This window comes from Podarcis filfolensis, assembly GCF_964270895.1.
Source record: "Podarcis filfolensis genome assembly, chromosome: Z".
Classification (NCBI taxonomy): Eukaryota; Metazoa; Chordata; class Lepidosauria; order Squamata; family Lacertidae; genus Podarcis; species Podarcis filfolensis.
In genome coordinates this window covers 37,187,614-37,213,762 of record NC_139617.1, presented here as the reverse complement: position 1 = coordinate 37,213,762, position 26,149 = coordinate 37,187,614, and the positions used below count along the sequence as shown (strand labels likewise).

The 26,149-nt window shown below is 46.3% G+C and overlaps 1 protein-coding gene across 13 annotated transcripts in view; it reads right to left on the bottom strand.

Annotated features, from left to right (window-relative positions):
- The window catches only part of ADAMTS13 (ADAM metallopeptidase with thrombospondin type 1 motif 13), a 35,350-nt gene that overhangs the window by 1,338 nt on the left and 7,863 nt on the right, over window positions 1–26,149 (bottom strand). For 6 of the 13 annotated variants that reach the window (XM_083596846.1, XM_083596852.1, XM_083596847.1 and 3 more), the window contains 24 exons: window positions 25,984–26,130; window positions 23,616–23,750; window positions 21,389–21,539; window positions 20,746–20,850; window positions 20,304–20,455; window positions 19,727–19,790; window positions 17,532–17,661; window positions 17,269–17,417; window positions 15,409–15,529; window positions 14,402–14,482; window positions 12,804–12,985; window positions 12,518–12,653; window positions 11,638–11,767; window positions 10,109–10,288; window positions 8,961–9,150; window positions 7,876–7,993; window positions 6,948–7,077; window positions 6,492–6,671; window positions 6,119–6,301; window positions 5,212–5,416; window positions 4,133–4,469; window positions 3,323–3,469; window positions 2,241–2,417; window positions 866–1,050 (listed from right to left, as the gene is read on the bottom strand). In XM_083596846.1, the coding sequence (XP_083452972.1) occupies window positions 866–1,050; window positions 2,241–2,417; window positions 3,323–3,469; window positions 4,133–4,469; window positions 5,212–5,416; window positions 6,119–6,301; window positions 6,492–6,671; window positions 6,948–7,077; window positions 7,876–7,993; window positions 8,961–9,150; window positions 10,109–10,288; window positions 11,638–11,767; window positions 12,518–12,653; window positions 12,804–12,985; window positions 14,402–14,482; window positions 15,409–15,529; window positions 17,269–17,417; window positions 17,532–17,661; window positions 19,727–19,790; window positions 20,304–20,455; window positions 20,746–20,850; window positions 21,389–21,539; window positions 23,616–23,750; window positions 25,984–26,130 (3,715 nt within the window). Of the gene's footprint in view, window positions 1–865; window positions 1,051–2,240; window positions 2,440–3,322; window positions 3,470–4,106; window positions 4,470–5,211; window positions 5,417–6,118; window positions 6,302–6,491; window positions 6,672–6,947; window positions 7,078–7,875; window positions 7,994–8,960; window positions 9,151–10,108; window positions 10,289–11,637; window positions 11,768–12,517; window positions 12,654–12,803; window positions 12,986–14,401; window positions 14,483–15,408; window positions 15,530–17,268; window positions 17,418–17,531; window positions 17,662–19,726; window positions 19,791–20,303; window positions 20,456–20,745; window positions 20,851–21,388; window positions 21,540–23,615; window positions 23,751–25,983; window positions 26,131–26,149 lie in introns of those variants that run through there. The other 7 variants (XR_014543966.1, XR_014543967.1, XR_014543968.1 and 4 more) reach the window with 7 other exon arrangements.

Sequence of the window (26,149 nt, the reverse complement as noted above, 5' to 3'; positions counted from 1 at the left end):
CATTCTCCTTTCCCTTCCTCCCCCACAACAAACACCTTGTGAGGTAGGTGGGGCTGAGAGACTTCAGAGAAGTGTGACTAGCCCAAGGTCACCCAGCAGCTGCATGTGGAGGAGCGGAGACGCGAACCCGGTTCACCAGATTACGAGACTATTGCTCTTAACCACTACACCAAACTGGCTCTCCACTGCTCTCTTCAGGGCAACAAATGTGGGATAAAAAACAAGCCAGAATATTTGTGGTGTGGAAAGTTACATGATTTCAAGGGGGGGGGACCAACAACAACCCAAACCTAGTATGGACTCTGGAGGGGTCCCAAGACTGGCTATTCCACCATAAATGTCCAGGATAGAAGTAGCATTTTGATGGAAAAGGAGCAGGGGTGGGGGAGAGAAAAAGCAGAAGACAACAACAAAATTTGAGTGCATGTTAGAAAATAGCCTCCTGTACAAAGGTAACATTGGCACTCATTGCTCCACACACTTTTGCCTCTGGCTCTGCTCACCATGGGTAAATGGCTCCCAGAAAGTTGTCCAGGAAGGAATGCAGCCAATAGGTCAGTGGCGGACTTTGGTAATATGTCGCCCTGAGTGAGAACAAAATCTGACTTGCCCTTCCCACCTCCCATATTTTTTATTTTCACAATAATTCCTTTTGGTACAGTGGATCTTCTCAGTAGGTACCCATATGAATATAGGTGGTTGTTGTTTTGCACCCCCTTGGCTCAGCGCCCTGTGCGGAAGGAACCACCCACACCGCTGTAAATTGAGTGCTGATCAGGTTCTCCACCCTTGCATCTGATTAATGTTATGCTTTTATTCTCCTAGTGTGTGAGACCTGGACCCTTACTCTGTGCAGTTTTCTCACCGAGATGTAACTGGAGTGTGTTTGGTTGGAGTCAGCTGCTGGGTCCACATATGCAGCTTGAATGGCAATGCGATGCCTTGGAGCCACGTCAACAAATGTCCTGCAAGCCCCTTGTTGTTCCCAGCCTGCCAAAGGCATAGGGGTCACTATTCTCCCACTGGGACCAAACAACTGCACGTCGCAATCTGTGGTTAAGGAAATGGATGCAGAAGACAGCAATGAGTCCAGGGATTTGTGGTAGAGTTTTACTTGTGCTTTAAAACTTTTAAAATGTTTTTGAAAGAGAATACCTAGCTGCCCTGGAAAAACGAAAGCAATCCAGGAACTCTCGTAGACCAGGGGTCAGCAGACTTTTTCAGCAGGGGGCCAGTCCACAGTCCCTCAGACTTTGTGGGGGGCCGGACTATATTTTTTGGGGGGGAAATAAATGAACGAATTCCTATGCCCCACAAATAACCCAGAGATGCATTTTAAATAAAAGGACACATTCTACTCATGTAAAAACACACTGATTCCTGGACCGTCCGTGGGCCGGATTTAGAAGGCGATTGGGCCAGATCCGGCCCCCGGGCCTTAGTTCGCCTACCCATGTCCTAGACTATCCCTCCCCAAGTGCCTCACTCTGTGAAAGGACCTGCTTTCCCTTCCTCAGAGCAAGGCAGAGACAAAGTAGCAGTGAAAGTAGTAGTAGTAGTAGTAGTAGTAGTAGTAGTAGTAGTAGTAGTATTACAAAGTAGTAGTTGCATTACAAGAACAAAACATTAAAAGCAAGGGAAGTGTTAGGCTCCTGTGGGTGAGTGCACCACCCAGTGGAGCGCCCGACCCCTAACACATGTGCCTGGCCTGGTGGCCTGTGCGCCAACCTATTTTTACACTCTGAAAAAAACACCAGAGGATCCAGCCACAGACCTCATGTCTCTCATGGAACCCTAAGCCCTTCTTAAAAAGGTAAAGGGTCCCCTGACCACTAGATCCAGTTGTGACCGACTCTGGGGTTGTGACACTCATCTTGCTTTACTGGCCGAGGGAGCTAGCGTTTGTCCACAGACAGCTTCTGGGTCATGTGGCCAGCATGACTAAGCCGCTTCTGGCGAACCAGAGCAGCACACGGAAACGCCGTTTACCTTCCCGCTGGAGTGGTACCTATTTATCTACTTGCACTTTGATGTGCTTTCAAACTGCTAGGTTGGCAGAGCAGGGACCGAGCAATGGGAGCTCACCTCATTGCAGGGATTCGAACCGCCGCCCTTCTGATCAGCAAGCCCTAGGCTCTATGGTTTAACCCACAGAGCCACCCGGGTCCCTTAAGCCCTTCTTAGATCTCCCTTTTTCACTTCCAGTGGAGCCAGCTCAGTATGGCAGCAACCAAACCTACCTTGATGGTATTTCTTAGCTGCCACTTTGCTGCTGTACCAAAGGGAAACTCCATTCCCAGGACCCAGGCGGCGCTGTCTCACCACCAGCGTGTTGGTCCTGGTGTTTATGGTGGAATGCGCCAGCTTCTTACAGCCTGTCCGCCACATCATCCGTGTAGAAAACAACATCACGTCACCTGGAGCAAAAGACAAGGGATGCTGGGGAACATGTCAGACTGATCATCCACAACCATTTTATAACAAATGAGACTGTCTGCTGATGGTAGGGAAGGGCAATTAATTCTGTCCATTTTGGTTCCTCTCAATTCCTACTTTTTCCAATTTTGTGTTCACTGCGTTTCTGCATCAGTGTGTGATTTTTAAAAAGGTCCTCATGAACATTTAGCTGCTATTTCTCATAATCTGCTATTATATCTTTATATGCACATGCTTGTTTGTAATCTTAATTGTAAAAATATTTATAAACCACTATTCATTTTTTTAAAAATACTATACGTGAAACAATACAATAGAAACCTTGTATACAGTTAACATCAGAATCAGCTATTCTAGAAATATGTTTTCTTAATCGTCTGCATAAGTCTGACAGAATAGAAAATTTTCCAGCAGGTGCTGAAGCACAAGGCGCCTGCTGAATCTCTATTGGCAGAGTATTCCACAATTTTGCTTAATACACGTATATTTTGGCACAGCACTTTTCCCTAATGTAATGCATTTTTGTATGCTATTTTCACTAATATATATATATCTTTACCCAAAAGCATGTTTTCCTGCACACGTTACTTGAGGCTGGAGAACTGCGTTGCACAAATTTTGAAGGAGGGCTGTGCTTCGGTTCATGCATTGTTTCAGAAAATGTGAATTATGATAGGTTTGTCTTTCAGTGCCAATTCAGTTGGATTTCTCTCCCATCCTGAGCTGTCGAGGACATATATAACTATGCAGGCACCTGTAATCTCAATTCAGGCCACAGAATAGGGTGGGGAAGCTATTTCAGCCTAGCATCTCCTGGTTGAGTTAAGATTTGAACTGGTGGCTTCCCAGCTCTCATGCCCTCCAATGCTATGAACCAAACACTCACCTGCACTGCAGTTCAGGGAGCTCTCCAGCACTTGGACCCTTAGGACCTCTCCTAAGGGGCGGCCAATGGCAACAATGCAGTCGCTGGCTTGCACACCAGTCATGTTGATGAACCCAGTGGAATTTAGGAACAGCTGCCCACAGGGACCTGCAAAGGAAGAAAGGCAGCAATGCTTCTGAATGCCATTCCCATTAGTGTATCTGATCAGCAATTGTGAGAAGAGGACTAGCTGGGCCCTTGGACTGATCCGGTAGGCTCTTATGTTCTTAAGAGGGCATAGCTCAGTACCAGAGCACCAGCTTCTCTTACGTTGAAGTCATTATGTCATGCTCTGCAACAGCCATTTTATGAATTTATTATTATTAAATTATTACCTGCCTTTCTCCTGCAGGTCCCAAGGTGGGTTACAACAATTTGGAATTTATTACTAAGAACACTTAGCAATCATATGTACACTGTGGGTCCGAAACCACATACAACTCAGGTGTCAACGGCCAGGGTAAAAAAAGTACATCTGTACAGCTTTCTCTGGAAGCTGTATAGTTAAGAAGCCAGATGTACCTCTGTGGAGAGGGAATTCCAAAACTTAGGAGAATGTTCTTTTCCAGGAAACCACCACCCTGAACTTTTGAAGGCTTTCCTGATATTAACACCCAAGAGAGTCTGTAGGAAAAGAGGTGGTCTCTCAAATATGCCCCACCAATTGCACTTCCTCACAAATGTACTTCCTGGCCTAAAAGGGGTTGGCAGCCCCTGTTAAAAGGCGAAGTCTAGTGATAATCACATGTAAGTAAATACAAGCTGCGCAACTGTACTCATCAGCGTCCCACAGTATATCCTCAAATCGTTTCATGGAAGGAGCTAGTCCATCAGGCTGTGGAAGGTCCAAAGCTCTATGGTGTGGCTTTTCAGGGCCAATGGTCACTGCAGCCATCAGTTGCTCCGTAGGAGGCGGCAAAGTCCTGAGATCTGTCCTGGAGACTGGAGCTGCTGTGGCCTGTTCAAGGCAGGGAGCGACAGAGCAACTTCGCAACATCACAGGCTTAGGGGAGTGCATGCAAAAGGTGGGGTTCACCCGTGCCCCAGTTTCGGGATTTTCGCAGAAATCCTGTCGTGTCTGAATACCATTCCCACAAGAGGCAGAACACTGGAGGGAGAAACCCAGAAGCAATTTTTAAATGAACAGTAAGCATTATCGGATGAGAGGAGCCCTGGAATAATGATGGGCAGCCCCATCATTGGCTTATGACACTTCTATGCTGCCTTTTCCTCAGAGACCACAAGCCAGTACAGATGGCTTTCCCTGTTTTGTGTGAGAAGGGTGGGCTGGGAAAGAATGACTCCCACAAGGCTCGCATTTGGGATTTGAAGCTAGGCTGATCTAGCTCTAGTCGAAGAGTCTAACCCAGGGCTCCCCACAACCAGTTTGGGCTGGAGGTAACATTTGGAAATCTAAGAAAACTGTGGTGGGCACCACAAAATGCCCACTTGCCAAGGGGGGTTCTTGAGAGCAACCCAGCTCTGTCCTAATTCCAATACATCTCTGAATGGTATTGAAGCCTGAACCAGGGGTGGGAAACCATTTTTAGCCTGAGAGCCACATTCCCTTCTAGGCAGCCTTCTGAAGGCCACATTCCATGTTGGGGCCAGAGGCATAAGTAGGAAGAGCAACGGATAGAAAATTTGCAGATTCACCCTACCCTGTCTCCATCTTCCATCCAAGCAAGATGCATTATCAGACTTCAGGGACACATTCTTGCCAGGCTAAAGCACTTGAGATATGAAGCAAGGCCAATGGGGTGTGTGGCCTGGGAAGAGTTTTGCTGGCCAGATAGAGAGGCCAGGTGACCCCAAGGCTTTAGGTCCCCACCCCTGACTGAAAGGTTTACCTGTGTCCATTTGGTGACCCTCCATTCATAAGGGCAGACCCGGATCACACAAGGCACACTGAAGGGGGGCTTCTCTGCTTCTCGGCACTGGCTCTTAGCCAGCTCAATCTCTTGTCCCCCAGAAAGCTGCATGCAGGTCACCAACTGGGTGGCTACCCCAAGTCCACAGGAGGAGGAACACGGACCCATTCTAGTCACTTTCCACCTTCTCAGAGAGAGAGAGAGAGAGAGAGAGAGAAGAGAGTTGATCAGTGAGTCAAGGGAACACACACAACTGCCCTCCGCACCATCCCCAGATTTTAACAGGGCCCTCCTATCATTCCACTTTGCACAAAACATTTGGGAATATCAGATTATCTATATCTATCTATACTGCTCTTCATAAATACAGCCCAGAGCAATTTACACACCACATTCAAATTCAATCTAAAACATCAAGGTAATAAGAAAATTATATGTAGCATTTTAAAGTTATCTGTTTATGTGTAAAGAGCTGTTGCATGTTTTGGAGCCCTTGACATTTTGTTGTTGTTGTTCTAGTGTCTTCGTCTCAGTCTGAACCATTTGAATGTAATTTATGCATAACTAGCAGCCTCGTAGCTGGCATGCCTTGGGAATTCTAAGAAACAAAAGAAAATCGTTGAAGATTTGAAAGGTTCAGTCCACCATCTTAATTCAAAATTGCTTTCAACTGTATTCCAATATAGACAAAAACTTGCTCCTTCACCTCAGGAACCATCATGCTAAATTTGGTTGCAAAATTCAAATGCACACTGAAAAAACAACTTTCCTAGATATATAGTACAGATAGATAAGCAGTCTAGAAATTGGCTAAATAATAACAATATATTATTTGTGGTGATGAGGAAAAGACTCCAGTTAAATGAATGCACAACTAATGAATGACCTTGGGGGACATGGTTCCAGGTCGCACACTTCCTGCTCTTCAGGGCGAGGCAAACTCTCACAGACCGTGTCTGGTAGAATCTCTTCCTCCGCCTTCTCCCCTGTTGCCCGTGCACAGTAGAGGACCTTGCGCATCACACCTCTACCACAACTGGTGCTACACGTGCCCATTTTGTAGGACCACCTGGCAGGTGGAAACAACAGAACCCAGTTGTTGAATCAAAAGCACCCAGGGGCCAACATGTGACTCCCACCCTCAGTTCCACCCACTGTTAACAGGCCAATCCCAGACCTGGCTCTAGAGATTATGAATTCATCATAAAAGACAAAGAACGCTCTCCTTGGCCACTGCCCTCAAAACAATTGGCACTCACCTGGCTGGGCATGGCTCCATAGCACATTCTCTGCTGCTGGCTGGCCTGTGTATCCGGCTACATTTTGAGTGAGGAAGAGTGCGGGTTGTGTTCTTGTCTCGCCGGACGCAGCGGACCGAGAGGAGTATCTTTCCTCCACCACAGGTCACAGGGCATGGAGCGAGTTCCTTCACTTCCCAGCTGGAGAGAGAGCAGGAAAGGAGGAGACAAGACACAAATCAACTTATTCCATCAACTTCCTTGGGCTTGTGACAAAACCACAGATCCAGTCACTGGTGGCAAGCAGGAATAATCTCCAGGTGACCATCAGGCAAGGAATCGATTGTAAACACATGAGTGAGTGGATTCTTTTTTCTTTCTTCCAGGCTGCAAATGTGCCTCAAGGGCCTGTGAAAGGAATACAAGGCTAGATCTGCAAGATTTATTCATACTTATGCTCATGCTATGCACTTTTACCTTGCTGGACATGGCGTGGGGTTACACAGTTCCAGCTGACTCGCTGGCTTTGGTGCCTGGTTACAACGCTCCTCCTCTGCTTCCTCTCTGGTGTCAAAGACCAGGCAGACATAGCTCAGCCACATCAAGCCTGGAAAGAGAAGTGGCCAGAGTGGATTATGTAAAACTCCCTTGTTTTCCCCCAGGAGCCCACTTGATGAGCTCCAATTTCTTTTAATTCCTTCTCGCAGGGATACTGGATCTTCCCTCTTTCCAGCTCTCAGCCTGGCAGCAGCCATTCCATCTGGCTGTGAAGCCAGGAGCACAGAAGGGAAGCAGTGCTATTCCACTGGCTCTGCTGAAAGACCAATTGATTTTGGTTCTCCCTCAACTGTCACCTAGCAGCCACCATCCAGTCAGGCTGCAGAGGAGAATAGCTATCAACGTTTCCCTTTTTTTAAGGGAAATTCCCTTTTCCCGAATAGGATTCCAGCTGGGCAGCAGCCATCCCATCAGGCTGCAGCAGAGTGAGGGTTGGGACTACATCAGCTCTGCTGAGAGACCAATTCCATTGGGCTTCTCCAGCCTTCAACTGCCATCTAGCCATGGCCTTTGCATTCCATCAGGCATTCCATCTAACATTAAAAACCAGTCCCTGAGCTTGCTTTTTCCTCTTCCCTCCTCATCCCTATTTTATTTCATGTCACATCACTCAGGATAGACAGTTAGCCTATGGACAGGGATTGTCTTGCTTTATTGATCATATTTAAGCCACTCTGGAAGCTGTTTTGGTTGAAGAGCAGAATGAAAATGCTTTGAAGTCAAACAAACAATTAGTGTAGGATAAGAGTGTTGTCAAGACAAAGCTCCCTTCTGGAAAATGATAATACACAAAATAGTCTTTGATGAGCTCATTAATGCACAAGAAGTACCTAGGAAACCACCTTACCTCCCCCGCAGGTGACAGGGCATGCTCCAGCCAAAGGGCTCCAGACATACACTGAGCGATTTCCAGTCTTATGAGGCCAAAACGGGACCAAGAGCTCTGAGCGGGGCATCTCTTCCTGCTGCAGAAGAGCACAATATCTCATGGCAGGGAAACAAGTTAGAATGTGGAATGTAACATATCTGTCAAGGCTCCCATTTAGGGAACCCAGGGGACTCCAGTTCTGGCACAGGGATCTTCTCAGCAGCTTCATCATACTACAGCTCCCAGGGTGGTGAAGTATGTAGCGCTGATGTGTCCAGTTTGAGGATGCATCTATGCTACATACTTGACCAGGGGTCAGCAAACCTTTCCAGCAGGGGGCCAGTCCACTGTCCCTCAGACTTTGTGGGGGGGCCGGACTATTTTTTTGGGGGGTGGGAAATGAACAAATTCCTATGCCCCCAAAATAACCCCGAGATCCATTTGAAATAAAAGGATATATTCTACTCATGTAAAAGCACACCGATTCCCGGACCATCCGTGGGTCAGATTTAGAAGGCAACTGGGCCAGATCCAGCCCCCAGGCCTTAGTTTGCCTACCCATGTACTGGACCAACTTATTTTAATAGGCTACATTGTCAACACAGTCTCCTCTAGAAAACCATTTCATGTTACAAATATGCTGGGGTTTCTTTCAGTTGAAAAGCTATTATTACGCAGGAGTCGATGGAGAGAAAAGCTGAATAAGTGTATCAGACATGGCTTGAGCTGTTAGCATACAGTGGCTACATTCAACTGCAATTGTATCTCCCCCAATATTTCTATTTTCCCTTCTATAATGCACTTTGTATGTTCTTTTCACTATTATATGCATTTTTATACACACTTTAGTACATGCATATTTTGGTATACGTGGAGAACTGCATTGTCAAACTTGGAGAAGTGCAAATTTTGAACCATGGCTGCGTTTTAGTTTGTATATTGTTTTGAAATGGCAAATTAGGTAGATTTCTCTTCAGACGTGAACTAAACTGGGCTTTCCCTGCAACCCTAATTAGACTGGCCTTTAGTCCAGTCCAACAGAGCTCCTCCTATGCTCTACGTACCGTGTTCCATCCCAAAGGGCAGATGTTCACCATGCAAGACACAAAGGCCAGGGGCTTCTCATCCGCTGGGCACAGGCTGGCATCCACGGTACTTTCCACCCCATCCCAGAGTTGAACGCAAGTCAAATTCACTGGGGCAACCCCCAAGCCACAAATCGCAGAGCACTGGCCTGGCTCTGATTCCTTCCACCTGGATAGAAAGTAACAGCCTTAACAGAATGGCACTGGCCACTTCTGGATTTCTCTGCAACAGATTCTATATTCACTGTGTGTTCGTGGGTGGAGAGATGGATAAGCTTTCCAAATCTTTTATGGAATATAATGCTATCAATGGCTTCTAACCACAATGGTTCTGTTTTCCCTTCATTGTCTGAGGCAGTCTGCATCTGCAAGAGGGGAGAGTTGATGTTGAACCCAGGTCCTGCTTGTGGACTTGCCATTGGAGGAATCAGGTTGGCCGGTGTTATGTACTGAGTTGAATAGGATCCAAACTGCAGCAGTCTGATTGGTCCTAGAACAATAGGACCCAAAAGGCAGCAGTCTGATTGGTCCTAGAACAATAGGATTCAGAATGCAGCAGTCTGATTGGTCCTAGAACAATGCAGCAGTATGATTGGTTGGCAGGAACCACCCAATCATGCTCCAGATAGAAGTGAATCCACAACCTGGTTGGCTTACAGTAGAATTCCGGAATTAGCCAATCATGTGCAGCCCATTGTGTAAATAATGTATATAAAGCAGATACTTTGAGGGGACTTTCATTCATTCCTCCTCACCACTATGAGCTGAATAAAGAGCATGAAATCACTTTGCGACTCTGAGTATATTTCAGCCACTATGAAAACAGGATGCTGGACTAAATTTTTTGGTCTGACCCAGCAGTCAGGCTCTTCCTATGTTCTCCTTGGATTAACTTAGAAATGATCAAAGTTTTCCTGGTGTAGTTGGGCGAGATCAGAGAAACCCCTCAATGTAATTTCGTGAGCCAAGTAAAGACTCATGGTTCCAGGTGTATGTGTGTGCCTCCACCCATCTTCACCAATCACTGCACATTTCTGCAGTTCTTCCTTGCTCTTCCGCAGAATCACAGGAGGCCAAGACATTGGACAACCCATTGTCCCTTATGGGTGACTTATATGTTTACTTACCTTGGAAGACACATCTCAGTGTTGCAGGACTCGACAGCTGATGGTTTGGGAGCATCCACACATTCTGAATCAGGCAGGGTCACATTCAATCCTCTTTCTTCCTTTGCACAGTAAACCAGTCGCTCCATCACACCACCGCCACAGGGGACGCTGCAGGGCCCAAAGTACTCTGCTACCCATCTTGGAGAAAACAGGAAGGGCCTGTCACACCCACCCACAGTCATGCAGGAAGTGGCATCAGGAACACAGGAATCTGCCTTATAACAGAGTAAGAGCTAGGGGTGGGCGATATACCCAGAACTGGTTCGAAGTCCGTATCATATCGGTTTCATAATTCTTGACCTGGCAATATATCACGAATCATGATGTGTGCATGTTTATATGCTATACAAAAATCACAATGTGGGGAAAGCCAACCAATGCCTCTACAAAGCTTCATCCTTATTTCAGTCATTGGGATGTATTGGTATATCACCAATGTTTAACTGGCGATATATCACAAGGTTGAAAACCAGATATCGCCCAGCCCTGTTCAGAACATTGATTTGAATAGCACAGTAATGTCTTCAGTGACTGGCAGTGGCTCTCCAGGGTTTCAGAAGGGTCTCTTCCAGCCCCACCTGGAGATGCCATTGGGGACTGAACCGGGAACCTTCTGCAAGCAAAGCAGATGCTGAGCTGCTGCAGTTTACTTGAAAAGAAATCAATATTCTAGTCCTTGTGGTTCTGAGTACAGGGGATGAAATAAAAAGGAATGTTGGAAGCTGCCTTGTATGAGTCAGACCACTGGTTTATCTAGCTCAGTAGTGACTCTCCAGCATTTCAGGCAGAGAGTCTCTCCCAGCCCAAGCTGAAGATGCTGGGGGTTGAACCTGGGACCTTCTGCATGCAAGGAAGATGCTCTTCCTGGGACTCTGTGCCACCTAGTAAAACCACTGCACCACACTTGCCTAGCCAATTCTAGCAACCAAACTGGAATATTAGGACTAGTGGATTCATGCAGAGTTGGTCTTCTGAGATAGCTTCAATATGTACACATCTCCTAAATTAAACTATATTTACTGTTAGGACATAAGCTAACATAGGAAGCTGTCTTATATTGACCCAGACTGTTGGTTACCCAGCTCACTGTCTACACTGACAGTTCTTTGGAGTTTCAGAGGATTCTTTTCAGCCCTACCTGAAGATGCTGGAAACTAAATCTGGGACCGTCTGCATGGAAACCATGATCTACAACCCTTTCATAGAAAGTTGCTTTGTACCTAGTCAATCCATTGTTTCACCTAGCTCAATATTCTCTGCGCACGCTGGCAGTGGTTCTCTTGGGATTTCAGGCAGGGAACATCCCCAGCCCTAACAGGATTGAACTTGGAACCTTCTGTACGCAAAGCAGATGTTCTACCACTGATACCCTACTTCAGCCTTTTCAGTGATGGCAGCGATGGGCTATGCTGAGGCTTTTGAAGATGAACATGGGTCACCTGGGCTCTTCCTTTCCCACAAAGAGAACTAGCCGAACCTTTACTCACTGGGGCTGGCAGGGGGCCACAGCACAAGGCTCTTGCCTGGCAGGGGGCCTTGGGGTCTTCAGACAATGTAGGTCACCCGTCATTTCATTCCTTGCCTTGTCAAAGCAGGAGTAACTGACCTTCAGAGCACCTGCAAAATATGAAGTGTAAAGGAGATTGAGATTTGCCAGAAGGAAAGAGGGGAGTCAGTGCTGATTGGACAGAACAGCTATGGGTGACAAGACAGACAATATTAAAATAGATGGCCACAACTAATAGGTTAGTTATTTTCTATGGGTCTACTCTAAGTAGAACTTAGCTGGATACAACTAATTGCTTTTCAGTACATACTTTGCCACGTGAAATATGCATCTTTGTACAAATTTAATCCAAAAAAGCTCATTTTTGTGCACATCTCAACCCCAAGCACACATATTGCCTCTTTTTCTTTTTTTTTGGACTCAAGGAATTTGAGAGTGGCAAATCGAAAGTTAATGCCTTTTAGCCCTGAGTAGAGTGGATCAGGTTAGTCCACTTAGAACTGTGTACCAAATGAAATTCACAACCATCCTCATCCAACCCCTTGCAGGAAACCTGAGGCTATAACATCCAGTGGTGTCAATTGGGAGTGGTGGGGTGTGCAAGAAGACCAAGAGGAGGTGGAGCCATAGCCAATGACAATAACCCTTGCAACTAAGGAGGAGGCTGACAAGTGGGGCCTGTGGACTATATTTAAGTAAGAAGGTAGACAGAGGTTGGTGAGACAGTGTTCCACTTGCTCCAGTGCACCTTTATTAAGTCAGCACCCTGGAGAGCAATCCCACCTCTGCGCTCAAATAACTTCATCACAGAAATGTCCCATTCACAATTGAGTGTGGAGCCAGAAAACAATGTGCCTCACCTTCCCCACAGCTCACGGAGCAGGGGCCAAGCTGGGGTACCCATGAATGTACCTCTTTCTCACTTGGTCTGAAGTAGCTGAAGGCAATGTCTGGGCTAGTGGCAGCCCCATACTCCTTCCCATATTTCCTATAAACCTAGAAGGGAAAAGCAACCAGGGTTTGAATGGCATCCAGAGATCAACCAACGGCTTGGCTGATTTCAATGGGTTTAAGAGGGAGTGGGAAAACTCAGGCCCACAGGCCAAATGACCTGCCAGCCCTCTATATCAGGCTGTACCGTGTTACCTGTATTTCTATGTCCTCCTGCGTTGGCCCATTCACATGAATCTCCTCCAAGCTTGGCAGGTTCTCCACAGTGAGAAAGACCTTGTATTCTATCTGATTGTCTTCCAGGGCTGAGGGGTACGTGATGTTGAAAGAGATTCTGCCTTTCCCGGCCACTACATACTGCCCTTGTACCTTCACACCTAGAAGGAGGCAACAGCAATGTGTCACCACAAGGGATGGGAGATACCCGCTTTTCAACACTGCGATGCTATCACCAGCAAAACATCGCAGTAGAGTAATATATCATGATGTCTGAAAATGAAGAGGAAGGAGGACTTCAAAGCAGATTGAACTGGCTCAGTACAGTAGCCAGCCAGCCCTCCGTAGTCAATCCTCCTTTGCAGCACTGATGGCATAGCATATACCGACAGCATTGCCTCGCCTCAGCGCCTCTCACCGCCCTGAAGCAGGTGCACCAGCTCCCTCCTAGCCTACCCCATGGACCTTGCCGCACTTCACGGAGCACCTGACATTGCCGATGCCCCAGCCAACCCCGCTACCTCCATCTTGCGGGCAGCAGATTGAGGGGAAATGGGTGCCACTGCCAAGCCACCATGAAGGCCTAGAGGTGAGGAAGAGGACCCAGCGCTGCTCCCCATGTGCTCCCACCACAGGGATTCAAAGGACACGGCCCTGCCTTCGCTTCCCAGCACCCAGTGTGAGGCAGAAGGAAGGAGGCAGCTTGCTTGCTTGGCTGGAGAAGCGATGGCACTGACAAGCGAAAGAGCCTCCCCCTCCCTCCCTCCCCAGTCTGAGGAGAGCTGAGGACTGAGGAGGCCATGCGTGAAACACTGGCGACACCTGCTGGGCTTCATTGTATATTGCCTACCTTAAAACTGTGAAATTGTCACCGCTATGACCCGTTTCAAACCCAGTTTCGGGCGATGTTTGCCCAGCCCTATTCTCCACATCTAATTGGTACAGCTTTTGCTGTGAATATAAGCATATTAAAAATGGAGCTTTGCGAAAGCATGGCTTAGTAGGTACAATCCCAAGACATTTGTTTTTGGATTGGCTTTTGGTTAAAGGAAACTGGGGTGGTTGCTACATTGGAATATTGGGGTTCCCACAAAATGATGTGTTTGTTGAGCATTCATCCTGATTTCCTTGGGCAAAGTTTATGCAGAGGCCAGACAATGTACCCTATTAACTGAGCTGCTGTTCAGAATTGTCTGCAGAGAGATTATACATCAAATGAGAGCATTCATCCTGATTTTCTTGTGTGGTGTTTATTCATTTATTCCACTTTTTAATGCATTTCCCCGTCACTTTCATTACCACAAAAAGTCATATTTTTCTTTTAAAAAGTGAATTTGTTGTGCTAGAGCGACAGAGTACTTTAATCTACTTTAATTAAGCAAATGTATATTTCTGGTTTGTGACTGATTTCCCCCTGCAAAATGTTTGCATTCTCGAGGCAATCTCGTATGGGTTTGCATTAGAAATTATTGAGGTTGGTTGTGGCAGTCTTAAAGCAGCTTTACTATCTGCAGCTTTGTCTTATATGTTTAAAGGATTTCAGTTTGTTTGTTAAAAAGCTGCATTACTAAACTCACCCAAATGCGTGAACAGTGGGTTCCGGTTGACCACATGGACCATGGTGGTGTTAGGAGGGAGCCTGAAAAATGTAACGTACTCTGGAAGGGGGACAAAAGAGAAGGGAGAAATGGAGCACATTTATACCAAAGAAGATCCAAGAAAGGAAAAACGAGAGGCAGGAGAAGATGTCTGGAGCTAAAAATGTGTGAGATTGAGGCACAACCAGGCAAAGTGGAAAATTCCATTTAAAAATAGAAGCAGAAATTGCTGGTGCTTATTTGCCTGGCCTGTGTTTGGAATGTAAATCAATCCAGCAAATACCGATTGGTAATTGGTGGTGTTTTCAGTCCTCAAAGGATGTGTAATTGATTACTTCCTCTCATGTGCCCTCAGTTTAAATTGTGCTTTCTTTGTATTCAAATGAATGATGAGGAAATTATTATGTCGTTCATTGCATTAAATTTGTAACTTACATGTGATATGATAATAATATAATAATTTATTATTTATACCCCTCCCATCTGGCTGAGTTTCCCCAGCCACTCTGGGCAGTTATATGGAAATTATTATTTAACTTACATGAAATAGCAGAAAGCAAGGCAAATAATATATTATCTGGTGGAAACCGAACTGCAGGGGCAAGGAAACAGTGATGGTTGGGATAAGAACAGCTCAGAATGGAAGTTGCTGACTTTTCACAGCCCCAGCCATGTGACATTCAAAGCTATGCCAAAGCTATGCCAAAGGATTTCAGTGTCCCAGTGCAAAAAATGGTTTTAAATTTTTTACTTTTAATCACTGAACTAAACTTAGATCCAAGCAAAATTTCAGTTTGCAAATTGTTTTGAGATAACCCGATTTCTTCCCCATCCCTACCAGGAGCCACTCACTATATTTCGGCTTAACCTACCTTCCAGGCTTGTTCTGAATGTAATGAAGAAAACAGTGTGCTCCATTCTTGGAGGAAAAAGAATAATAAAAATGTAACAATTAGAAAAGAAAAAGAGAAGGAGCAGTGCTATACCTCTGGATTTTCCTTCTGCGTAAGAGTCCTTCACACCGAAACAGGTAGTGTTGTCTCCACCACATACGCGGCACATATCCATCCTCTTCACAGAATCCATCCTACCGTCACAACCAAACATCTGGGCAAGAAAGAAAGAAAGCTGCTTCAGTTGCGCCCAGGGAATGATGGAGCCACAACTGGCCTAATGCAGTGATAGGATATGATTAAGGTCCCCAGCATGGTTCCCATGGACACCATAGGGCCCTTAATCCACCACCCCTTAGTTTCTGCCCCTCCCTCTCCCTCCCCCAAAATGAGTTGTTTGGACTTTGGGGAGTGTTGTCTATTGCGGGGAAGTTGCCTGCCTGTTTTTTAAATATATTTTTACTTATTGGGGGAGTTGCAGGTTTTGGGGGGTCTTTTTTGGGGTGTTCTAAGCATTGCCTTTCCCCTCCCCCAAGAAATGGATATTCTGTGCAGCCCATTGCAGTTTACTAGATAAGAAGAGTTCTACTGGATCAGGTGAAAGGCCTATCTAGTCCAACGTCCTGTTCTCACAGTGGCCAGTGGAAGAACCACTACAGTGGCAGAGCTTCTGCTTTGCACGCTGAAGGTCTTAGGTTCAATCTCCGGCATTTCCAGGTAAAGGTGGGGGAGAACTTGGTCTGAAATCCTGGAGAGTGCTACCAGTCAGTGTAGACAATACTAAGCTGGATGGACAAAGGGGTTGACATGGAATAAGGCAGCTTTCTGTGTTCCTAAGGTCCCTTTCTCTTCTGTGCAACTGGATGATGGGGGAAACAGGGAGGCATAATTTTTAAAATGTATTTTTATTAAAGATTTTATTGATTTACAGAAGTATGTGTAATCTCTCTCTCTCGTATTTCTTTCCATGTAACATTTTTACAAATCAGCTTCATTTATTGAGACATTAGGAAGAAAAGGGGGAGGGGGAGGGGGGAAGATGGGTAGGGGTGGGGTCAGGTGGCAATGTTTCTATTTTACTTAATGTATGTAGGGTTTGGTGTCAGCACTGCTTGTGCTGTTCACTTGTGTTCCTTTGGTGGTGAGAGAAGTTGGGGTTGGTCTAGGGTGTGGTTGTTTGTTTGTGATTGGCTGTGGTGATCTTTTGTTGTTATATGTGAGTGGGGTGGGTGGGTGTTTTGGATCAGGTTAGCCATATTGATTTATATGCTGTTGCTGGATTATTGTCATTGTCTTGTTGGGTTGTGTATGTGATAAAGGGGAGCCATACCGGGGTAAAGGTGTCTTCTTCTGTTTGTCCCCGTGTCAGTTTCAGTTTATTGGTTACTTTTTCTAGTAAGGCTGTTTACAGGGAGGCATAATTAAGGGTTGCCACCTTTTCCTTTCAGCCTTGCTCCTGTGCCTTTAACAGCAGCCAGGAAAACTAAACCGAGTGTGTTTAACAGGTTACTTCTTTTAACGGGTTATTGCTCAATTCCTCCTCGTGGGATTCCCACTGGGGCATCTGAAAGAAGAAGATGCTGGACCGGATGAGTCACTGGCACAATCCAGCCGGGCTATTCTTAAATTCTTATGTTCAATAACAAAGCCTTGTTTTTTGATTTTATGTTATGCCTTCAGCTCTTAATCTTTTGAAAGCATATTTTTATGCAGGGAGCAACTAATGTCAAATGAATCATAATAATTACATAAATGCACAAGCAAAGTTTTTCCTGTCCTGGAGATACGTTATAGGGAACGCTTCACTGGGCTGAGTCACTGAGGAGGCGAACTAAGAATGGGTGCAAGACAGAAAAAGGCACAGGATTAAAAAAGCAACAACTCCAGGACCTGCCTGCCTTAATGAAGTGCCAGATGTTTTCTGGCACACCTCTGCATGGCTATTGTTCTTACCCTGCAGCTGCCCATCACACACAGGCCAACCGCTGTCTCTTCTGCAGGGCTGCTCAGCTCACACCTTGTTCCATCTGTGAATCGATCCCCTCGGCTCACCATGAAATTCTTCCCAGATGCCCTACACATGTGTTTGCACATGGCATCTCCTTTGATGGGTAGAAAGTGCTTAAGAGTTTTAGTGTGACAATGAATTTAAATAGTATTGAGGAAATGTTAGAACTCCCCACCCCCTTTTCATAAAACTCCCAAATCTGGATTACCTTTGGTGTAGCCAACAGCCGACACCCACTTATAGAAGGATGGGAACTCAAGGCTGAGGTAAAGTGGTTTCATATCCGTCAAAGCACATTGTTCATCCATGAAACCCACCTGGGTTGTCGTTGGGCAGGGCTGTGGAAGAGGAGACAGATCAAATGGCTGAGATCAAACATGCCATTTCATACCACCATAACAGCTGGGCTGCCCTTTGCTTTGGGGGAACAAGTAAATGGCCCATTCTTCTAACCACAAGTTGGAGTTGGAGGCAAGTCCTGCTGATTTAAATGGAGCTTAATTCCAAGTAGGGGCTTTTAAGGGATGAATATCATGTCCCAAACCTGAATTTGTGGAGATAGCATCAAAGGAGAGGCAGTGCTTTTAGAGATGGATTGTTAGGTGGGAAGATGGGGTACTTAACCCTTCCTGTGTCCACCACCTTTCCCTCAATTTAAGCAAGTACAGACATACCGTATTTTTCGCCCTATAGGATGCACTTTTTCCCCTCCAAAAATGAAGGGGAAATGTGTGTGCGTCCTATGGGGCGAAAGCAGGCTTTCGCTGAAGCCTGGAGAGCGAGAGGGGTCGGTGGGCACCGACCCCTCTCGCTCTCCAGGCTTCGCAGACCTCTCCGCAAGCAGCGGGAGCGCTCCCGCTGCTTGCGGAGAGTTGCCAGCATGCCGAAGCCTGCGGGCGCTGAGATCAGTGCGCCCAGGCTTTGCGGACCTCTCCGCAAGCAGCGGGAGCGCTGCCGCTGCTTGCGGAGAGTTGCCAGCATGCCGAAGCCTGCGCGCGCTGAGATCAGCACGCCCAGGCTTTGCGGACCTTTCAGCAAGCAGCGGGAGCCAGCGCTGGGCTCCCACGGCTTGCAGAGAGCTGCCTGTTTGGGGGCTGGGGTCAGGGGAAGCTCGGGCCTCCCCCGCCCCAGCCCCGCGCCTGGGGGGGAAATAAATTTTTTCCCTTTATTTCCCCCCAAAAAACTAGGTACGCCTTATGGGACGGTGCGTCCTATAGGGCAAAAAATACGGTATTCTAATTCTAGTTGCTAATACTCTTATGCAAGGAACCCTGACAGTTAAGTCCAGTCGCAAATGACTCTGGGGTTGCGGCTTTACAGGCCAAGGAGTCGGCGTTTGTCCACAGACAGCTTCCGGGTCATGTGGCCAGCATGACTAAGCCGCTTCTGGTGAAATCAGATCAGCGCATGGAAACACCATTTACCTTCCCGCCGGAGGGGTACCTATTTATCTACTTGCACTTTGACGTGCTTTCGGACTGCTAGGTTGGCAGGAGCTGGGACCAAGCAACAGGAGCTCACCCCGTCGTGGGGATTCGAACCGCTGACCTTCCGATTGGCAAGCCCTAGGCTCAGTGGTTTACACCACAGTGCCACCCGCGTCCCGTATGCAAGGGACCACATCCATGCAATTCCCTTATGTAGCCTTGTTCTACCCTAAGACCACCCATAACTATCTGGAGCATGTTCTTTCTCTGTTTAGGGAAGCTTTTAATGTTTACTAAAATATTTTATTTTAATATTTTATTGGAAGCCGCCCAGAGTGGCTGGGGAAATAATAATAATATATTATTATTATTATTATTATTATTATTATTATTATTATTATTATTATTATTGCAACCTCTATACATGCTCCATTGGGAAGAGCTGTATAGCTCAGGGGTGAACAGTCATGTAGAGCTGGGAAAGGCTTTTGTCTGAAACTCTGGAGAGTTGCTACCAAACAGTGTATGGACAATAAGGAGTTAGCTGGACCAATGGTCTGACTCGGTATCAGGCAGCTTTCTATGCACCTGAGATTTTCTCTGCAGCTTGAGGACTAGAAACTTGACACAAAGCTAGGAATTAGAGGTCCACATCTGTGGACGCTGAACTAGACTCCTCACCAATGTAAGAAGAGCCTGCTGGATCAGACCAGTTGCTTATTTAGTCCAGCATCCTGTTCTCCACAGCGGCCAACCAGATGCCTATGGGAAGCACGCTAGTGGGATCTAAGTGCAACAGTGTTCTCCCCTCCTGTGATTTTCCAGAAACTGGCATAACTGGTACATTCCACATGTAAGGAATCATGGAAGACAACACAGAGCCTATGTATATGAAGAGTGTCCTGAGATTTACAAAAGGAAAAGCTGCCAGGGCTTTCTAAACAGAGGACAGAAGCAAAAATGGCTGCCCTCCTACCTGTTCATTACACATCTCTGCTTGCAAGTCTTCTCCCTCACACTGACGTCCACCAAAAGCAGGTCTGGAAAGAAAAGGACACCTTTGTATGTGTGGCAGGAGGAGAGAGGATCTTAATCCCACCCACACTGTACATTTAAAGCAAGTCCTGACCCCAATCCTGGGAACTGTAGTTTCTTAAGGGTGCTGGGAATTGTAGCTCCATGGGGATTCTTTGCATTGGGTGAGTGAAAAATGCTTTAAATGCATGGTGTGTGACCCATCAGATCCCAGTTTCTGAAGCGAAGCTGCTCTCTGAGCATAGACAAGATGCTGGTCAGCACAGACCCGGGACACACCTGGCCATCAAGCAGCTTTGCCCAGGAGTCACGGAAGGACCTATGAATATGCACTGCGCTACTAAGCAGACATTTACATCTCGTTTCAATTAAGTGCCGCAGAGGCTGTCCCACTGGGGTGAATGGAGCTTTGCCCCACCATCCTCAGTCCCCTTGCATCCAACTCTCTCCCAGGTTCTATGGCTCCCTTTGAACACAGTCCCCCCCAAAAAACACTGCTCTAACAAGGACTTATTCACCTGGGGTTGTTGCACTGTCGCCGCCTGGCCACGACTCCCCCACCACAGCTCCGGGAGCAGGCAGTAAAGGCAGTCCAAGTAGACCACTTCCCATGGACCGCTGCAATAGGAATCAGTTCTTCCAAAGATCTACAGCGGCCTTTGGAGCACCACTGGAAGTGAGAACAGCACGGCCATCAAGCACCAGGACAGCAGCACAACTAAGGCCATGGAGGTGTGAACCCAGAAGGGCCACAGAGAAGCTAAGCAAAATGCATGTAGCTGGACTCTCAACTCCCATCACCCATGACCACAACATCTGAAGGACTACAGGTTCCTTAGACTGATGGGACTCCCATCAGTTCAAGGCAGCCTGGCCGACATTCAGGGAGCTAGACATCTAGAGGGACACAATGTCCTCATCCCCATTCTACTGCTGTTTCATATCAGAAGACCCATTTACCTTGTTGATTCCACATTCAGTGCCATCCAGGAGGGGAATGAGGATCCGAGTGCAGCTGGATTGGTCAGCTGGATTAGTGTGGCAAGAAAGAACTTTGCACATATCCTAGAAATAGGAGAAGTGGGGAGGAAGATACGTGACCTGCTGCTTTATTGGTTATTATTTATTTGACTTAGGGAAAACATGGGAGTGGGGAGTGTAAGGGAAACGACTCCCACAGCCTCAGCACACTGCCATAACACTGGCCTACCTTACTGGGGTGTTGTCCAATATGACAAAGATAACGTACATGATATGCTTTGAACATGCTAAAACGCAAAGTGAATCTGAGAGCCAGTGTGGTGGTGTGTCAGATTAGGATCTGGAAGACCAGAGTTCAAATCCCCTTCTCAGCCACAAAGCTCACTGGCTGATCTTGGGCCACTTACCATCTCTCAGCCTGTCCTACACCACAGAACTGTTGCAAGGATAAAATATGGGGGGGGGCAACAGGTGCGAAGGGAGGAGTGGAATGTATGACACCTTGAGCTTTTTGAAGAAAATATGAGATAAAAATGTAATACGTAACTGAATTGGAAATGCTATGATTATGACTATTTGCATGTAATATCAGCATGACCCAGCAGATAAATGTAATACATACAATGTCGTGCCTGGAGAAAGTGCAAGCTGTAGCTCCGCCCCCAAAGGCCGTTTTGCACTGCTCATCCACCCCATAATAAAGGCCTGGCTTCCCTCCTGGGATATTGTCCTTGAGGTCTGGCAAGTCATTTGTGCAGCTTGCTTGGCCTGTACTGGGGAAAAACCAAGACAGAAAAACTGCTTGTGGATTAGCTTCAAGGAGTGCCAACTGTTATTAAATGCGTAGCCCACCAGTGATCTCTTAAAAAAACCAACGGGTTCCATCATAGTCCAGATGCTAGGGCAGGGCTATGCAGAGGGAAGAGGTGGAGCCAGGAGTGTTGTGGCCCATTTTGCTGCATGAAGCAGAATGGAAAGTGTTGCTTTGTTGCTCCTGTACCAGCTTCTCTGCCAGCCCTGTTACCTCCACCACTGGCAGAAAAGCGGTGCCTGTATCTGCACCAATTTGCATGAATCTTGCTGAAATCAACCTGGGACATTGCCTTTGGGGGCTTCAACTACCTCAGTCCGCTTAATGGTCGAGCCCACTCTGAGCGGGGTCATGTAGCTAGGAGATGGCTCAACTCTCAGATGAAGGAGATGGGGCTATGCAGATAAGTCTTACCTCAGCTCTCACTGGCTGTCATTGAGTTATATGGGGCTGAGCAAAGTCACCCTGGTGAGGCTGCTTATAATATGCAGATGAAGTGGGATGGGCTATTCAGATAGGAGCTGGCTGAGCTCTCAGGGATCGCTGTTTAGTATTTGCAGATGAAGGAAGTTGGGCTATGAAGTTGAAGGCTGACTCAGCTCTCAGTGGCTTCCACTGACTTCTATACACTGGCGGAAGAAGAGGAGTGCGGAGGAAGAGGAATGCGGAGGGAGTGCACTGCCCCCGGCAGCGCGATCCTGGCAGGGTGCCATCGCGGCTGCCCCCCCGCCCACGCTGGGCGCCTTACGCCTCCAGGCGGTGTGCCCCACCCCCAGGACGCGTGCCAGCTCTGCCCTCGCCTGCTCTCCCCCCCCCCCCGTGCCGGAGCATGAAGCTCTGCCACTGCTTCTATATGAATCATTAACTTGCCCTGGGGCTTTGCTATTCATGAGTTAGTAAGATTATATTAATATTATATTAATAATAATAAAAAGAGGATGGAAAAGGAATATTCCCTTATAGCAGGAGATATTTACCCAGTTTTATTTCCCCACACCCTGTGGAGAACAGATCCTGAAATACAGTGGTACCTTGGGTTACATATGCTTCAGGTTACATACGCTTCAGGTTACAGACTCTGCTAACCTAGAAATAGTACCTCAGGCTAAGAACTTTGCTTCAGGGTAAGAACAGAAATCGCGTGGCCGCGCGGCAGCAGCGGGAGACCCCATTAGCTAAAGTGGTGCTTCAGGTTAAGAACAGTTTCAGGTTAAAAACGGACCTCCGGAACGAATTAAGTACGTAACCAGAGGTACCACTGTAACTTCTCCATGTCTATAGGTAAAGGACCCCTGGACAGTTAAGTCCAGTCAAAGACGACTATGGGGTTGCGGCACTCATTTCTCTTCAGGCCGAGGGAACCAGTGTTTGTACACTGGCAGCTTTCCGGGTCACGTGGCCAGCATGACTAAACCGCTTCTGGCATAACAGGACACCACGACAAGTGCCAGAGCACACAGAAACGCCATTTGCCTTCCTGCCACAGTGGTACCTATTTATCTGCTCACGCTGGTATGCTTTTGAACTGCTAGGTTGGCAGAAGCTGGGTCAAAGCAACGGGAGCTCACCCCGTAACACAGATTCAAACTGCCAACCTTCTGATCGACAAGCCCAAGAGGCTCAGTGGTTTAGACCACAGCGCTACTGGTGGTCTCCCTGTATATAGACTGATATGATCCCAGAATCCCATTGTTAAAATGAGCTATAAAAAGTGTATGTGTTTTGTTCCCATTAACTGTGTGCCCAAGAGCAAGTGAAGGATGGTCTATTAGGAGGTGAGCCCTGCCAATCTCAGCCTTCCCCCCGGCATACCCCGCCTGCCTGCCTTCTTACTTACAACCATTCCAGGGGATGGGAGAACTCAGCAGGGCGGATGGTGGGGGGAAAACAAAAATTAGTTGGCTCTGCCTGATGTTGGCTGGCTCACCCTACTGTTGTGCTCCTTACCTTCTGTCCTACCAGTCTCAAGGAACACTGATCCACCACTGCCCAGGAGGTTGCAAAAGACATGGTCCAAAGGGCCCCTTGGCCCTTTTACCTGACAAAGGCTAAGAACTGCTCTCTGCTACAGGCGGACCAGGTCAAATCCACACTGTTGTGGCCACCTTCAGAGCCCATGATGTGCCCATCGCCTGCACATCGGTTCCCTTCTCCGTCATGCTGGATCCCAAAGCTGCAATGAAAATAAAAAGGGAAGGAATGGAAGGAAGGAAGGAAGGAAGGAAGGAAGGAAGGAAGGAAGGAAGGAAATGTGAATAGGTATGAGAGCGGGGGGGAGAGGATGAATCTGAACTTAAATTCTGTGATTTATTACTGCAAATCATGGCATGAACCTTGGTTGACCCTGGTACCAGCCTTATCACAAACATATTCTGAAAGCCAAGGTCAGCACAAGGGAATCAAGTTGCCACTAAAGTCTGTTCAACACCTGAATGAATGGCATCAAGTTAATGGTGAGATAATTTTAAGGCAGCAGGTAGAAAAAACGGATGGCCAGGTTTAGTCAATTGCTCACTTGGAACATATTCTTTCAACCTTTTGTTTTAAGCAAAACACAGAGATTGAGAAGCAGTCAAGAAACTGAGATAAAATCAATAGCACAATAACTGGAATTTTAGGAATTGTTCATCTCAAGCCCCACCCCCCTTCTCCACTGGAGGGCATTGGATGAATTTAAAATTCCCTAGATTTTCAAGTTAGATAGCTCTCATAGCTCCAACACCAAGGAACTTACTCAGCGCTCCCATGCCTGCTTTGTACTCTCCCCTTGCTCTCTGCTTTACTTTCAGTGTGAGTTCTAAAGGAAAATAGTCATTCTTACTTTTCTAGGTTTTTTAAAACAGTTGGGGAATCTTTCACTCTTCAGATCAAGGTGTGATAGAATTTGCTGGCAGCTTGGACAGTAATTTTGCTGTCTGAAGTAGTATTTATATATTCTGTCACTTTCGTTTCGTATAATAAACCAAGCTTTATTCCTTTGTGCAAGAACTTCTATGGGTATAGGTTTATGGGTAAAACACATATTCGTAAATGGACACACGTTATAACTCCAGCAAAAGATCCCAAACCTCTCTGTGTAGAGATGTTCTCTTTATGTGCCAGTATAGTAAAACACTGGTTCTTTTCTGTGGCATTCTGGGAAACTTTTCCTAGCTACTTCTGAACCTTAAAATCTTCCTCTGCTTCTCTCTCTCATAGACACCTATGTAAAGATGTGCCAGGCACACACACAAATTCCATTCTTTGCATTCCACTCTTTTTTCACTCAGGTCACATTAAGTTTACAATGATCTGTTTTCCTTCAGTGTATAATTAATTAGTTGTTCTGTTTTCCTTCAGTGTATAATTAATTGTTTGTTTTTATATTCTGATCATAACATTAGTAATTGATTTAGACATAATATAATCAATCATAAATCTAGGTGGATTAAAAGCTTAGATACTTGTCTAAGGTCCATTAGCAAAAGACCCTTTGAAGAATTGGAGATTAATGGATTTTGGGTAACCCCTCCTTATACCTATGTTAACCAATAAGGAACTAGCCTCTTTGTTTGTATTTTAACCAATCAGCCACTAACATATGAGTGGCCATGCTTTTGTAAGATTCAATAAAAAGAGAGACACAGATGAGTTTCAGGCACGCACGCACTCTCTCTCAAGAGGCAGCCTTGGAGCTCAGCTGGGGATCTCAAAAACACCATCCACTTGTTTGCCTTGATTCGAACGCAACTCAACATCTCTGTAATGTGTGTATGCATACATGTGAGTGCTGGATATGTACGTGGGTACAGACAGATGCTTGTAACTCCCCCCCCCAACCCCCAGTTTTTCCAGGTTGAAGACAGATCATGCACTCTGGCTGTATTCACACCATATATTAAAATAAATTGTTCATTCTTTACTGTTTGAATTGTATAGCATGGTTTTAAATTAGAAAAGTGCAATAAAACCACCCAGAAGTCACATAGAAAAAATATTAGAGGCTGTATACAAAGCACAAAGCAGACCTTGCAGAGCTACATTTCCCAGCACCCTCAGCAAACTACAGTTCCCAGGATTCTTTGAGCAAAGTTGTGTGTTTTAGATGCACTTTAAATGTATGCTGTGGATCTGCCCTTAGCTTTGTATGTTCCCTCAAAACACAAGAGGCCTTCCAGCCTTCATTACATATATTTAGGTGCCAGGCAAAAACATTTCTCTAAAACCAGGCCTTTGGCTGATTAAACATTCTATGACCTTTTCAATGCATTTATGAAAGGGGGGGGTTATTGATTTGTTTTTGATCATGGATTTTGTGTTTTCATTTGGTATTTTTAATGTTGTAAACTGCCCTGTGATCTTCGGATGAAGGGTTGTATACAAATTCAATAAATAACAATGATGAGATTAATTCCTTGCCCACTGACCTGTGACCGATCTCGTGGGCAATGGTAACTCCTAGACCAAATCCAGTGTCTTCGGTGATGATGCAGCTCCAGGAACTGGAACAGGCCCCGCCCAGCTGAGTGACACCACGCACTTGCTTGTTTCCATCAGGCAATTCCAGGTCAAATCTAAAGCAAAACAGGTAAA